Source organism: Schistocerca gregaria, chromosome 8, assembly GCF_023897955.1.
Source record: "Schistocerca gregaria isolate iqSchGreg1 chromosome 8, iqSchGreg1.2, whole genome shotgun sequence".
In the NCBI taxonomy this organism is placed as follows: domain Eukaryota; kingdom Metazoa; phylum Arthropoda; class Insecta; order Orthoptera; family Acrididae; genus Schistocerca; species Schistocerca gregaria.
In genome coordinates, this window is record NC_064927.1 from 305,794,746 (window position 1) to 305,811,757 (window position 17,012).

The 17,012-nt window shown below is 41.4% G+C and overlaps 1 protein-coding gene across 11 annotated transcripts in view; it reads left to right on the forward strand.

The window, feature by feature from the left end:
• LOC126284563 (uncharacterized) overlaps nt 1–17,012 on the forward strand; it is a 335,286-nt gene that overhangs the window by 201,172 nt on the left and 117,102 nt on the right. For 4 of the 11 annotated variants that reach the window (XR_007551506.1, XM_049983571.1, XM_049983573.1 and 1 more), the window contains exon 2: nt 14,220–14,306. The exons of 5 other annotated variants lie outside the window; for them this stretch is intronic. Coding sequence is in view for 3 of the 6 variants with exons in the window: in XM_049983571.1 (XP_049839528.1) it covers nt 14,220–14,306 (87 nt within the window). In the remaining 3 variants the exon portion in view is untranslated. Of the gene's footprint in view, nt 1–3,091; nt 3,141–14,219; nt 14,307–17,012 lie in introns of those variants that run through there. 2 more of the 11 variants (XR_007551505.1, XR_007551507.1) reach the window with 2 other exon arrangements.

The following is a 17,012-nucleotide window of genomic DNA, read 5'->3' on the forward strand; positions in this document are numbered from 1 at the left end:
CATATCTCCGGTAGAAGTTAATGATGCTGCAGAACATATGTGGACGAAAGTTACTGAAGAATTTCTCTGCAGTCGTAATTCGTGAAACCCTTTAAGACCTCGATGGAGTCTGTAAAACAGCTTCCCAGTACCTTGCAGGACACGGGGACGAAAAACATAATTTGAATGGTTAGTGAGGCTGATTAGTGCAATACTTTTTAGTGTGAGGTGTTAAAAACAATTCAGTGGCCCATTTCCTTTCCGTGAGAGTCACTCTGTTACGTGAGACTCACACAGTTACGATGGTAGGTAACTGGTGGCAGTGTTATAAGTGAACAACAAAGTTTGTTTAGAACGTATATGGGTTTCTTGGCAACTGAAGGGTTTAAATTAATATTTGAAACGAATTTCGTTGCGTACTACCTTGAGGACAGTGCAAACCGTGTTCTTGCCCATTGGAAAAAACTGTTACATGCTGACAGAGGATGTAATTCGCATCGAGGTTAATGATATGATCTCATGTTCTCCCTAGTGTTTTCAAATACAAGAGAAGATTAATTAACCGGATCTTGCACGAAGGCGAGATATAGACCCTTAACTACAAATCAATATCGAAGTTTACCAATCATGTGAGTATCTCGCCTCTTACATAATACTTATTACTTAGATTGTAACAACGAAAATAAACCAGTGAAGCTCTTCGACGGTATTTATACGTTTAGCCTTTATTAAACTAAGAAAAACTTTGAAATCAGGTGTTTAGAGTCAACTGGGCTTACAGCTTTCTTTCTGTCCTGTTCACTCTGTTGGGGCAGGTAGTCACTTAAAATACAGCCACATTTGCTTCATTACTCTACAATTCACTATGAAGTGCCTGACACAGGGTTTACCGAACCACCTTCAATCTGTTTCTCTTGCGTGCCACTCTGTTACAGCCTTCGGGAAACACAGATACATACGAGTACTTCTATCCGTGAGAGCTCTGATTTCTAATGTTTCATTACGATGATCATTGCTCCCTATGTAGGTGTGCGTAATCCAAAATCTACACACTCTAAGGAGAAAATTTGTGATTGAAATTTCATGACAAGATCCAGGCGCAGTGGAAAACGAATTTCGTATAGTGATTGCCGCACAAGTTCACGTACCATATCCGTGACACTCTCTTCGTTATTTCGTGACAATACAAAACGAGTTGCCCTTCTCTGAACTTTTTCAGTGTACTCCGTAGGTCCAATATGATGCGGCTCCTGCACCGCACAGGACTACTCCGGAAGAGCACGGACCATCGTAGTATCTCTTAGGAGGCCCCTTCACCGTTTTAAGTGTTTTGTCAATAAATTGTGGTCTTCGGTTTATTTTACCCACATAATTTATGTAATCGAACCAACTTAAGTTATTCGTAATAGAAATCCCTAAGTATGTAGTTGAGTTTATTGCCTTTCCATTTCTGTGATTTTTAGTGTATCCGAGACTTAGCCGATTTCTTGTAGTACTCATGTAGTCGACTACACATTTTTAATTATTTTGAGTCAATTGCCACTTTTCACACCATACAGATACCTCGGTTACATTATACTGGAATTTGTGTTACGCATCTGATGACCGTATAAGACGATAACCTCCATCTTACGACAATCTAAGTGTGCTACTCAGATTGTCTCCTACATAGGTCTTGTAGACGAGGAACAACAGAGGGCCTATAACCCTTCTTGGTGAACGCCAGGTACTATTTCGGTGTTACTCGATGATTTTCTGACCATTACTACGGACTGTGACCTTTCTCGCAGAAAATCACGAATCCAGTCACACAACTGAGACGACTCTCTGCAGTCACGCAATTTGAACAGAAGCAGCTTCTGACCGTGGAGAACAGTGTCAATAACTTCCACGAAACCTAACAATACGGAATTTCTGGAAACCTATAGTTACGGAAACACTTTGACAACCCCGTCAATAGCGCTCATTACTACCTGACAATAAATTGGTAGTTGTGTTTCACAAGCCGTCCTCTGTTTGTCAATAAATTGTTTGCTTTAAGGTGACAATCTTCGAACAGAATATATGTTCCCAAGTATTACGGCAAATCGACTTTTACGATATGGGTCTGTAATTCAGCGGATTAAGGATATTTATTTTTCTGGGCATTGGTGTGAGTAGTGCAACATACCAGTGTATAGGTAAGAAAGATTCGTCGAGCAAGCGGCTGTGTATGCTTCTATAAATATAAAGCTATTTTATCAGCATACTCTGAAGGAACCTGTCTGTTATACAGTATGAACCGGAGGATTTGCCTTTATTGATTCAAGCTGCTGTGTTACACCAATTATATCTGCTTGTAAGTTACTCATGATTGCAGCTGATCTTCATTCGAATCTGAGATATTTACGTCGTCTTTCTTCGGGAAAGAATTTGGTAAAGCCGCTTTTAGGAACTCTGCTCTACTGGCACTGTCGTCAGTAGCGTCACCCTTGCTATTTTGCAGTTGGGATATTCATATCATCTCTCCGTATTGAGTACTCTATATACGATCATAATGTCTTTGGATCTTCTGCCACATTTATAGGTTGAGTTTCGTTGTGAAAACTATTAAAAGCATTTGTCATTCGAGTTCGCAGTTAATTTCTAGCTTCTGTAAAACTTCACCACTCTTGAAAGTTTTGCGTTCATTCAAATTTCATATGCCTTTTTCGCCGCTGTGTTCCGACTTGTACTGTGTAACGTGGGGGATCAGTAGCAATTCTTATTAATTTGTTTGTCACTCGACAGCCGTCGATAGTATTTCCTTTAAGTAAAGCATTATATCAATAAATAAATGAAAAAATGAAAACTTTACGTAGCCAGACGTCGTATCTCGTAAACGTTTCGCTTTCTGGGTCGTTCGCGTAGCCACGCCTCCTTCAACCAGTGTCATGTAAATTCATTTCCCTTTTACTTGTCGGACTACTATTATCACCCACTTTAGGGAACAACGGATAATTTTCAGTGACGTACAAATGCCTGCTAGCTTTTATCACTACAATTCGCATTTATCCGACGACTTTCGCTTTACGTAACAACGGGAGCTTATTAGCCTATAAAAGGCGCAGTTGCTGACTCCTGGCTACTGTTCGCCATGCACAAGACACTCATTGTCATCGTCGTGGTCGCCGCCTGTGTTGGTAAGCCAGTTCGCCGAACAGAGCCACGTAACTTCGTTTATAGTTGACTCTTACACGAATTTTTAATTTGTAACAGATATATCAATACTCATGTTTGACCTCTAACTACATATCGAAGAGGCGACCAGCTGGAAACGAATTACTTGTTGCTAATCTTTGAGAGACTCCGTTCATCCATTCGCTCTCTATATGCATAACCTATCAATGAACTGCACTCCATGCGTTCACCAGTACACAAGCCTTTATTCATTTGTTCTTGTATACTGACTGACAGGTCAGACTCAACTGAGTCATACTGCTTGACAGAAAATATTACAGCAGGAACCATAGAACTACCTTTTTCTAATGATATCCGATGAGTTAAGAAAGGAAAAGGTAAAGGATAAATGAGGCGAAGTGAGACTATGTGCACTTCATTACCTAGAAATAAACTCTAGGAAAGGAGATTAATATTACCAGCCAGTAACTGCAAGCTCCAAAAACAGCAGCCATTTGGAATGAAATGGAGCATGAAGTTGCTATGTTCACATATTATGAGCTGTGGTAGCATTCCCGTTTAGAGATTTGATTAAGTGGAGTTCGTTTGACCAATATCTAAGAGACAGTTCCTTGAAGAGCTGTCACAAAATCTCAATAATGTAATGAACGCTGTCCTTACATATCGTTTCGATGACAAGACGATGGAAAAGAATTTTCTTCTAAAACATATTGGCTAAACTACGCATTATTTATTATGGTGATTTAAAGTGGCGTTTATGACATAAATACCGTACAAATTTCCACAAGCTAAACAGTAAATTAACTACCTTGATATTTCGTAAATACCTTTAATGAATATAAATTTTTTTTCGTTTTGCGCTCCATGGGTGTATTTATATTCCAGTTTCGTTAAATTAAGAGTTAGTTCCATTTTAATGCGACACAAAGAGACGACGAGCGATTATGGTATCTGTATGGTATTGTTCGTAGCGTTCGCCACATAGGTCTACAGGCGTTCCTGCGGTAGTCAGTTCGGAAGCTAAACACATTTTTCACATATTCGGTCATCCGTGAGGCAGCGTGGCTCATGTACTGCTTCTTTACCAGAGAAGGCTTTTTACTGAGTACTAACAGCACTACCATACTGGCTCTAAATCTTTGGTGACTCTTCCATTGTGTCGTATAATTTAAGTTCTCACGTCCGGAGATAAAAGATTCTCATATTCCTCCCGTCTTGATTTAGAACAAAAATGTTATTTGTTATGATATTGACTGCTACTACTCTCAAAACGGACAATCTCTGCGCCAGAATTACTTTACGAACATACTCTAAGCCAAAGAGGGATATACCACGAAATGATGGGACGGAAATCGGTTGATGTAATTTACGTGTAAAGCCAAACAAATGATTGCAGCTTAAGAAAGAATTCGATAGTTTATTCAAGAGGAAAAGCTTCGTAAATTGATGAAGTATTTTATGCTTTGGTCCACTTCTGGCACTTACGTAAGCAGTTATTAGTCTTTACATTGTTAGATAGAATTGTTGGATGGCATCCTGAGGGATATCTTGAAAAATGCTGTCCAAGATACGCTTTAGATCTTCAAATTTCCGACTTGCCTGGTTTTTTTTCCAATAATGCTCCAAGTTGCCTCAAGTGGAGTGAGATAAGACGACCTTGCCGGGTAAGGTGGGTGTAGGAAAGCACGAAGGCAAGCAGCAGAAAGTCTCGCTGTATGCATGGGGGCCTTATCTAACTGACATGTGAGGCCATGAGGATGTGCCATAAATGGCAAGAAAACGGGCGTAGAATGTGCTGTGAGGTTGCCGTGGATGACACTCAAAACGGACCTGCTATGAAATTAAATGGCACACCCATCCATGGGTGTCTAGAAGAACGCCTCCACTGGTCATCGGGGCTCAGTTCGAAGTGGGACTCATCACTGTAGAAACTTCTAATCCAGTCAGTGAGATTACAGATCGAATGTGCCCGACACCACTGAAAACGGACTGTTGGTGAACAGAGGTCTATCGCTGTTGGTAGAGGGTTCGCGGTGAGCTGAGTCCCCTTTCTGTGGGCCACCTATTACAGGTCGTTGTGGTCACTGAAGCGCAAGTTGCAGGTCGGATCCGTGATAATGGTGACACCGGGACTGTGAGTGCCTCTCTGACGATTTCTTGGGCACCACGTTCCGTTGTCTCTCCAGGTCGAGTGCTTTCTTCTTGATGCTGTGTCCGACGTGGTTCCCCATTCGTAACAACATCGTAATTTAGTGGCATCGCTGCTCTTCAAATGTCGAGCTATTCTGTGATTACTCGAACCACCTTCTTTAAGCACAACTACACCTACTCCCCCAAATCCTGAGACATCACCCATCTGTCTGTAAGGCATGTTTTCTGTCCAACTCAGTACCGGAATGCAATTCCCAAAGACATAATATCCTGGTGTCGATATGTCCCCCATTTACTACCTGTGCCTAGGCCGGCTGCGCGGTGAAGTCGCAAATCACAAATTCATCAATCGGCAGCGAATGTTTTGCACTTTCCTACATAATTTTAGGAACATCAGCTTGTGAGCTTCGTTCTCAGTTGTCCCAACCGCTGTAGTTGTATGCAGCCAGCCCACCTGAACTGACCTTCAAAATCCACGAACGAGGTTTGATACTCTCTCGCTCGCTATGCCCATACTATCAGTCTGACAGAAAAAATTAATAGGACCTCTTTGTAGGACACTTCATGTAGTTAAATTCTGTATCGGAATTAGTTTTCGCTGGAGGCCTCGATTTGCAAGTTATAGAAGTAAAACGTAAAAACGTGACCTTTAAATGCCCCTGCACACGCCCAATCATCCCTCACTATTTAGAGTTCTAGTATGTTGCTCCCGGCACACCTACCGGTGCTTAAAAGTCTGATAAGGCGCAAATTTTTCCCCAAATAAGACTTTTTCTGGTCTTCATTGACTGGTCTTCTTACGCTACCGGCTTAGTGGAGTACTAACAAATTATAAAATCAACATTGTGTGTGGATTTTAGATAAGACGTTAGCGAAATTTAGGAGCATAAAATAAACAATTATATCTATGTATTCGTCATGCCTTCTGTATATTAAGCTACTGTCTTTGTAAGGGTTATGTTTGGATCGAACTGTCGCAGTAATTAGTTTTACAGTAAATTTTTCCTTTCCTTACCCACAAAGGCATGATAAAATTAATAATGTTAACGAAATAGCTGACGATGCTAGTAGCGTAAGAACCCAGTCAATAGGGACCAAAGAATGTCGAATATTGGTAATAGTTCGAGTAGTCGGAAATTTGTTTACAGTGGCAGGTCTGAGAGACACGAACAATATACAAGAATTTATGAACGGTGGCTGATGTGTGTGGGGGTGGAGGGACATTTGAATATCACTTTTGTATTTTTTTGTTGAATATCGGAATCAATGCCATGATGAGGAAACGCATCCCAGTACAAAATTTAAACATATGAAGTTTCCTTCAGAAGAATCCTCTTCAATGTTTCTGTAGGAACAGTAGGTTGTGCATAGCGAGCAAGAGAATATGAAAATATTGTGCTGGGTTTTGAAGGCCAGATATAATATTGCACTCGATTACTGTTTCACAGCGCGGACTGGTCATTTTTGTTAATTATTTGGTAAAATTTTATTTGGTGGACAAAACGAAAAACCTCGTTTTTTCTTGAATTATGTGCTGACAAGGTGGCCAGCAGCAACAGAGAAGGAGATAACAAATGCTTTTCTTTTAAGCATAGGCTCAGCTCAGTAATCGCCGACTGAGTCCTTGTATTACCGTTACGTCAGATGTCTCATGTGAGATGGTCGTTCGTCCTACTCGTGGGTGCCAACGAGCTGGTGGGTTTATGAGTGTGAGAAAACAATTAGAGGCACTTCTTTACTTAACTTCAAGGAAGACAAGAGCAATATCCAACACAAATCAATAACGTTTAATGAGCAGCCCAAGATTTTGGTGATAACGCCAAGTTCCGTGCGCCAGTCTCCTCAACAAAAACTCTGCAAAAAGACCAAATCATGCTCATTAAACTTAGAGCGCTACAGAGGATGGGCCGACCGCTGCGGATGACACAGATGTTTAGGTGGTATTCTATATCGACGTCCATGCTAGAGGTCTTCCAGCGATTAATCGTTGTCTGCCGGCAACGGTACGACGAGAGGAAGAGCACTTGAAGCTTGCCCTCACATATCAGATGTGAGTAAAAGTGCATCTGTTGCTTGAAAGTCCTGATGAAGAGTTCCACTTCTCCAATGGATTGAGGGTGGAACCCTGTGCTACTCATATGCTTAATGCTATTGGAGTCAAAAATCTGCTGAAATTATGCCAATATGATCTATGGTCCAGTGTACAAAACCACTACTTCAGGTGCGCCTTTGATCCAAAAGACTGACGTCAGAACCTCGAGCAGGGGGTACACGGTGCAGTCTTTGTCGTAATGCGGAAATGGGCTGATTTATCTAACGTCCAAAAGGACATGACCATTGGAGTTTGGACAAAGTGCGGAGGCGTTTCCGAAACGGCAGGTTTGTTAACTGTTTGTCGTGAGTGGCGAAATGGCGCTACCAAAAACAGGCGTTTAAGCACCTGTGTTGGGCCACAGCCCATAGACGACAGAGGTTAACGACAGCTGCTGACACGTGTACGGGCGAACAGACATGTAGCTGTTCAGCAACTGACCATCCAGATGATTAAGGGCTACCAATAGTATCTCCTCAAGGAACGTTGAGGTAATCTTGTTGCTTAAGGATCTCCACAGCAGGCGACTGGTTCATGTACGCAATCTGACTGCTCTTCATCATGCCAAAGCAAACCTGGATTCCCACTGAGCCGCGAGAGGTGGCATTTTCAGAGGAATCACGTTTATGTTCCATCAGAGAGATGGCCACTGCCTTGTATGGTGTGAAATGTTTGGGAGCAAAACGTTTAACACAGTGAAGAGAGTATTGTGGCAGAATCAAAGTCTACTGCTGCGCTGCCATACGACACCAGATGCTCCACTAATACTAAAACCTGTTTTAAGCTAGGCTCAGGATGCTAATGAACCTGATCACGTATGCGAGGTTTTGACCATTTGGAGTAATGGTGTAATTTATCATTGCATCACTAACGTTCACACTCACACTTTAATTTGCAATGACGTCAGCTACCCTGTGCTTATGTGTGTACTTGAGTTATTGATAAAATCAAACCAATTTGTAACGTTTAACTGCCGCATTTAACCGTCCTCCGGTATTGCAGGAATTAGTTCCTCGCAAGGAAGACTTTCATGGTGAGCGGTAGAAAAAGAATTGCAGTCTAATAATCGGTATACTGGCACTCGGACGGCTCCAAGAAAATATGGTTGATTGTCTCTACCTTCATTGTGATACGCCGTGAAGTGGGAGACGAACTGTGGGTGGTATTCGAAACATTCCTGTTACTGAGAATCAAATGTAGGAATGGCGGTGCGGAAACAGGCGGTGGTGCGCTGTTTTGTTTACTGTGCGGCGATCAGTCTGATCATGACCTCTCTGGGGATGGTTTTTTCTGCGGAATTTGGTCGAAAATATTGGGGACTGCCCAGCTCCTTAGTCTCATTGAGCAGACACGTTAATGGTGCCGGTCGGGCGTCGGCTGCGTCCACATAGGCTGACTAGCGCCAAGGAGTCGCAGCTGCTATGGGCAGAGCATTGATGATCGGCAAATGAAGCAGAGGATGGGTCCTTGTTAGACACGAAGCCGATGGGACGACTTCGTGTTTCTGCGAATTTCTATGGGACAAGTCAGTGCCGCCCAGACATCCATACTCTGCTGCAACACATATTTGTGATGGCACAAGGCTTCTAGTGAGTTTATGGCCATTCATTGGAAAGTTCGAAATGGTCACAATAAGGGAGATAACAATCTTTTATGGAGTGCTGTGTTTCCATCGAGGTCATGATTTTAGAAAAAGATACGGCGTAAACGTGAGGGAAACAGGCCGTGATCAGAATCTGTTTTTCCTTTTCCCCCAAAGAATTTTTAAAAAAATGGTCTAATCTGTGTACGCAGAGCAAGGGGTGGTCTCCCAGCTTCAAGTGCTGCGCTCCAGCTCGTGATTGGCTTGGGCTAAAGTGAGAGTAGTCTAACACGTAACTGTGCTAGGCTACAGAGCTGGAGAGGAAAGCTGAGAGTAAGAGAAGGGGACACTCTTGTACTGGCGCAGCGCTAGTAAAGAACAGCAGGAAATACCTAAATGATGAGACTTGTGTCCTTTGCTAGTGTGCCATTTAGAGCCTGTGTCAGTCATCATTTGAACTGTCTGAGGTACACCTTCTAGCATCACGCCCACAACTAATGACGCGTGGGTGCACTTATTTGTTTTGAGTCAGCCGTCTAAACATTTCACATATTCCGTCACGCATAGTTGTGGCATGGAGTCAAATTGGTTTGGCAGGATAACAAACGGGTCCACCTGCACACTGGAATCCACTAGGGTTTGAGAGCCTCCAAATCCGCCAAACGCGAAACGGCGTACTTGCATCTTTGGGACGCCTGCCATTAATAACAGATTGCTGTCGCCCAAGTCTCCAGTCGCCGATCGCATCGGGGTGTGCCGCCCTGACCAGCAGGAGGGAAAAGTATTCGCTACTATGGCGTGGGTCTCCAATGAATGCTTCTCAGCAGACTTTGGAGTCATATGGTTCTTTATGGAATAGTACAGTATAGATGTTTGACTGTAGAGTAGTTGTTGGACCGTGTCACGGGTTCACATATGTGAAGGCAGGTAAAGCGATTAGTGTTCTGGTTTGAGTCGTGTGTTGATGCCCAGCTGATCACTTTATTCACCATAGATCGCATATAGCGTTTTTCCAAATAAAATGTGTACGTTTTTAAACCACATTTTTGTCTGGTGATGATAAGAATGAATAAAACTGTGTTATTTAGACCACAAATGCTACTAGTGTTATGATTCAACATTACCTTTGCTATATTTTTATTAAAGCCATGATTGCAATTGAAAGTTGGATGTTTGCAATGGTTATGTTCGGCTAACTGAAGACCATTTGCGGTCTTTCAGTGGTGGAATCATGATGGGTGATAATGCGCCATTCCGCCACTGCTCGCGTTTGGTTTGAAGAGCATTCTGCACAGTTATAGCGAAGATATTGGTCACCTAGATTGTCCGACACGAATACAATCGAGCGCTTATGGGACATAATCAAGGGCTCACTTCGAGCCCAAGATATTGCACTACCAACCTTTTAGTAGTTGTGGACGGCTATAGACGTAGCATGGGTCAGTTTTACTGCACGGGACTACCAACGACTCTTTGAGTCCATGCTATTTCGAGTTACTACACTACACTGGGCAAACAACATCCGGCAAGATATCCCATGACTTTTGTCGGATCAGTGGAAACGCGTGGCCTTTCATGTGAAGTGTCTGGTCGACTATAAACTTGTGGAGGTGAAGGAGGTGGTGGCTTCTGTGACAGGGAGACAAATAACGAGATTCATACGTAGTGATTGATATATCTCTATGCTTCACGTGATTCTCATCAAGTCCGGCGCAATAACCAACGTATGTCTGTGAGATAGGCAGAGTCCGATGTCCGCAGTAGTAACGAAGGCTCAATGACAACTCTTAGACTAGACAGAGAGGGCGGAACTACAGCAAGGCTATACTAGACTACTGTAGAGAGCTCTGGGTTGTCTATTAAGTCGTTTTCGTAGCGGTACTGGGCACATGGGCTGAGGAGGGCGTGTCTCTGAGCCGGCCATAAATTGGTGGTTTGTCACATGGGCTACCGCCAAGTTCTAGATGTGAACTCACGTGGCGTAGTATCGACAGCGCCCGACGCAACACGAGGTAAAAAGTGTGCTTTCACCCTGAGGAGTTGGTGATGTAGGCAAAGGTTATGTTTTTCAGGTAACTTGTTCAGACGAAGCCATTAACAAGGATGTGAAGCACTGAACGTGGTCATATTGATGGACATGTTAGAGGTAGCACACACATCCGTTCACGGTCAGTTATGTTTATCTAACGTTACCAGTACTGGTGCCGTTTCGGATTACATCATAGTAGGGCAGTTTCGTTCAAAAAACTCATTGCGTAATGTACGTGTTCTGGGATGTGGCGGCAGCATTTGCGTCCAGCTGAGCTGTCGCTGCGAACTTTCACTATTCATTTTTACCGTTTTGTGATACATGGTATTTGGATATCGTCAAGATGAAACAAAATCAGTAGTTTGTGCGACCTGAAAGTGAGCAATTTCTGATCGGGTAATAAAAGTACCAGGGTCGTCGTCGCATGTAGTTGTAGTTTTTGAAACACTGACGAAAGATCGATACTCGCATATATGATATTCATTGACGCATTGTCAGCGTGTTTTCAGAAAATTCGTTCTTGTGAAACAAAAAATGCCCTTAATTCGCAAGAAATAATGAGTGCTATCGAAGGGGGATCTCAGGCTCATTCCATATTTCTAGACTTCCAGAAGTCTTTTGACACCGTTCCTTCAAGGAGACTTCTAATCAATTGCTGTCTATAAAGTTCACTTCAGTTACGCGACTAGACTCATGGTTTCCTGTAAAATAGGTCACAGTTCGTAGTAATGTACAGAAAATCATCGGGTAAAATGGAAGTTTTCAAATCCAATCTTCCTCTTTTTCTTCAGTAACGATTGAGGCAACCCTACGAAGACAAACACACCCAGTTTTTACAAAACAGTACTATTATCTGGCATATGGTCTCTCTGCTGTCCCTAACCTATGTAAAAATTCCTGGAGGCAATCTTTGTAGCCCTGTTGGACTGTTTGTAGATGATTCCTTCGTTTGCCTGTAGTGAAGTCGTCAGAAGATCAAAACCAATTCCAAAACAGATATGGTATCTGTATTGTGCGAAAAGCGACAATTTTCTCGGAATAAATAAACCATAAAGTCATCCAAATGATTAAGAAAAGGAAGGCATTACTACTTAAATTGGAAAGACCCGATAGACAATGTTAAGGGGAAGGCAACACACAGACTGCGTTTAATTAAGACTTAGAAGATATAACATTTCCACTAAAGAGACTGCTTACAGTGCGGTTGTACGTCCTTTGCAAGTCATTAAACGAAAGTCGATTTTTACTGCGACGAGATCTTTTCACGAAACTTCAGTCAACAATATTTTCCCTTAATGTGAAAGTATTTCACTGCCACGTACGTACGTCGAGAGAAATGACCATATTAATAAAGCCAGAGAAATAAGAGTAGCTACAGAAGTATGTAAATGTTTATTTTTCTAACGCACTGTTAGAGAGTGGAACGGAAGGGAAATAGTCTGAAGGTGGTTCGAAGAACCCTCTATGTGCCACCTGAATTTGAACTGCAGATTAGCCACGTAGATGTAAATGGCGTTTCTCTTACTTAAAGGTGGTGGTCGTCGGCACAGAAATGATCTTTACAGGATGTCAGAAGGAGTTAGATGTCCCCGACGTAGAAGAGAACCACTAGTGAGCCTAGGATTGAACCCCTTGGCACTCTGAATAGGACATGCTGTCAGGACGGATTTCCTTCCCACAGACAGCACGTAGGGCTCTGTTTCTCACGAAACGTTCATGTAACTATAGCACACTATCCAAAAACATTAGCTGCCGCGTGTTTTCGGGGCATTATACCACTTTCTTGTGCATCAAATGCTTTGCCGAACTCAAGCAGTGTCCTTATTGTAGCCGCACGTTTGTCAGTGGCATATTTTAGGTTCCCATGGTGCCGTGATGCTTACGAAATCCGGACTGATCTTTGTAGCAGAAGTTGTACAAGTTTACCAGCTATGATGTGATATACAGCTAATGATTTTTTCTGCCTTTCACCCAAGTTACACAAATCCTTTAACAGGACGCGGGGCTCGTATTGTTATACTGAATAGAATGTTTGTCGTATGGAGATATAAGCCAGATGCTCACGAATTTTACAATTTTGCAATGTTTATTTGGAACCTTTATATTTCTACAGGGTAATTCACGAAGATATGCATATATTTTAATATGTTATTTTGTAAGTGAAACAAAAGAAAGATCTTCTGAATACGTAATTCAGTAAAATTTTAATTTATTAACTACTTGGCCCATTTTTTTTAATTCCAGACAGTGCACAACGCTTTGAACAGAAGTTGTAGAGGAATTAATTTTGGAGAAATTATGCTAATGAAGTTAACTGAAACTGTGTGAATGTGTCATATAATATGCTATCATTAATACCACAGCACTCGTGAATTCATGTTGGATGTTCTGCAAAACCACTGCGGATAGATGTCTGGAACATGTTTTATTAGATTCACCAGAGCAATAACAACAACAACAAAATTGAAATCGTTGTTTAACAGTTTTGCGATGGCTTCATATTAACGAAGTTGCTAGATTTCGCGGAAAAGCTTTTATTACCCACTCCGTAACCAAACATACGCGGATCTAACATCATATGAACTTTTTTCTTGAGTTATACTTGCTGCATAACATAATAAAATACTTGCATATCTTCGTGAATCATCCTGTATCGATTCCTCTTTGGACTGTCGCGACGATAATTTCTGCTGTGTGGAGTACACAACGGATATTAAATTATGCCCTCAGAGTTCTGGTGCTGAAATTTTACCGTACCTTCAACAATGTCAAACTTTCGCTGCAGCTACATCTGTAACAGTTTATTGTATGCAGTGAGATGAGTGGGATGTAACAGCAACAATCTCACAATGTTACGAGTGCTCAATCTTCTTAGCTATATTGTTAGAGATTGTCTCCTAGTAATTTGCTGTTCACTCCTCGAATTACATAGAATTAATCTTATAGACACTTATGTGAATCTAATTCCCATTGAATGGATGACAGTCTGGTCAATTATTGCAGATTCTCGAACTGTTTTCTCATAACTCAGTGGGCAGTTGGCCATAGTAAATACAGGCAAAGCATCGAGATATAGTACTATGAGATTTTTGAAGTAGACAATGAACATTTAGTATTTCCTTAGGTCTCTCATCTAAATAAATTGACTTTTATGGTGTGAATGATGAATTACTGGTGTAATGGCGCTGTATAACATATTGAAACAACAAAACATTTCCTTTGCGCAGTGGCCATCTCTGCACAGGTGGTATGTCCCAAGGAGTGCCTAGGGCTGGCAGGAGGGTCTCCTGTTACAGAAGACAAACTGCAGTCTGGTTTGTATAGTAGCAATACATGTGTCTGAAAAAAAATTCTGAACCTAATATTTTTAAATTAATTGAGTATAACACGGCATTACAAAAATTATGAGATTTTTTTTATGCCCATATTCTTTTCAGTTCTTGGTTGCTACTTTTTTACGATTAATATGTCGGGAAATTTGTTGGTGCTGGTTGTAGTCTCAAATATTTACTGGTACATTTTAAATACATGCCCAAGGGCACATTTTTTCAATGAAAAGTTACATATGTTTATTTGCTTTTAAGCTACAATTTTATTTTTAAGGGATGATTTTATGTCAATCCTTACTATTTGAGCACGATTATTAATTAAATAAAATTTTCAGTGCCTCTGGATCATAAAAAAGCGCCCTAGAAAAAAATGTTGATACCAGCTTGTCAAGCTATATTTGATAATGAGGAAACTGAGTCTTCCTTCTGTGACTGTATTACATTCGTAAAATAAAACACAAACCCCCTTCAGTCACAAGACGTGATTTTACATCAACGATTGATGCATTTAGACCTCTAGTGTCCCTTTTCAGGTGCTTCATCAGTCGATATCATATTTTGATTTTATGTTGAAACTTGTTTTGTTGCGATTGCATAGGTATATTATAAAGCAGTACATTGTGACTAAATTTTGTACGAAGCCAAGACAATATCCAAAAATTATTTACTGTTAGCAGTAGTGGCTAAACGGCTTGCAACTACTCTATGAGCAGACAATTTCTTAGCCGTCAGTCTTGCTGCTGCATTGAAGGGGCCCACTACAGATACCTCTCCTGTGCGTAACGTTCTCGTCCCTGCACCTTACCCCACCATTTATCGCCTGAGGGTATTTCACTATCTGTTTTCCTCGATAGCTTAACCGATGTCCTGTCATCCTGCACCTTCTTACTGCAGTTATTTTCCCTATAGAACCTTCCGCGTCGATGTTGCGAGGAACCTACTCATTTCTTACCTGATCAGTCCACCAAATTTTCAACCTTCTTCTGTAGCACCACATCTCAAATGCTTAGATTCTTTTGTTGTTGTTGTGGTCTTCAGTGCTGATACTGGTTTAATGCAGCTCTCCATGCTACTCTAGCCTGTGCAAGCTTCTTCATCTTCCGGTAACTACTGCAACCTACATCCTTCTGAATCTGCTTAGTGTATCCATCTCTTGGTCTCCCTCTACGAATTTTACCCTCCACGCTGCCCTCCAATACTAAATTGGTGATCCCTTGATGCCTCAGAACATGTCCTACAAACCGATCCCTTCTTCTAGTCGTGCCACAAATTTCTCTTCTCCCCAATCCTATTCAATACCTCCTCATTAGTTATGTGATGTAACCATGTAATCTTCAGCATTCTTCTGTAGCACCACATTTCAAAAACTTCTATTCTCTTCTTGTCAAAACTATTTATAGTCCATGTTTGACTTCCATACATGGCTACACTCCATACAAATACTTTCTGAAACGACTTCCAGACACTTAAATCTATACTCGATGTTAACAAATCTCTCTTCCTCAGAAACGGTTTCCTTGCCATTGCCAGTCTACATTTTATATCCTCTCTACTTCGACCATCATTAGTTCTTTTGCTCCCCAAATAGCAAATCTACGACTCTCTCTCAATACCTTCCCAACCACTGCTTCCCTTTCGTGCCCCTCGACTCTTATAACTACCATATGGTTTCTGTACAAATTGTAAATAGCCTTTCGCTCCCTGTATTTTATGCCTGCCACCTTCAGTACTTGAAAGAGAGTATTCCAGTCAACACTGTCAAAAGTTTTCTCTAAGTCTACAAATGCTACAAAAGTAGGTTTGTCTTTCCTTAATATAGCTTCTAAGATAAGTCGTAGGTTCAGTATTGCCTCACGTGTTCCAATATTTCAACGGAGTCCAAACTGATCTTCCCCGAGGTCGGCTTCTACTAGTTTTTCCATTTCGGTTTTTCCGCGGTCAGTCTTCACTGCCATACAATGCTGTGCTTCGAAGTATATTTACAGAAATTCCTCCCTCAAATTGAAGCTTATGTTTGATACAAGTACAATTCTATTGTCCACTGCTCCTCTGCATTTTATGTCTTCCTTGCTCCGTCTGTCATGGCTTATTTTGATGCATAGGTGTTACTTAATGTACTTCATGATCACCATTTCAGTTGATAAATTTCTCGCTGTTCTCATTTCTGGTACTTCTCATTCCTTGCGTCTTTCTTCGATTTAGTCTCAATCCATATTGTATATGAGTACACCGTCCACTCCATTCATTAGATCCTGTAATTCTCTTTCACTTTCGCAGAGGATAGATGTGTCATCTGCAAATATTACCATTGATATCCTTTCTCCTTAAATTTTAATCACAATCTTTTAACAGTACTCTGATTTCAAAAATGGTTCAAATGGCTCAGATCATTATGGGACTTAACACCTGAGGTCATCGGTCCAATAGAATTTTTTAACTACTTAAACCTAACTAACCTAAGGACATCACACGCATCCATGCCTGATACCGTATTCGAACCTGTGTCTGTAGCGATTGTGTGGTTCCAAACTGAAGCGTCTAGAACCGCTCGGCTACCTCGGCCGGTCCTCTCTGATTTCCGTCATTATTTCTCGATGTATAAAATAAACAGTAGGGTGAAAGATTGCATTCCTACGTTACGCCGTTTTTAACCATCTACATCTACATCTACATCTAGCTCCATACTCGGCA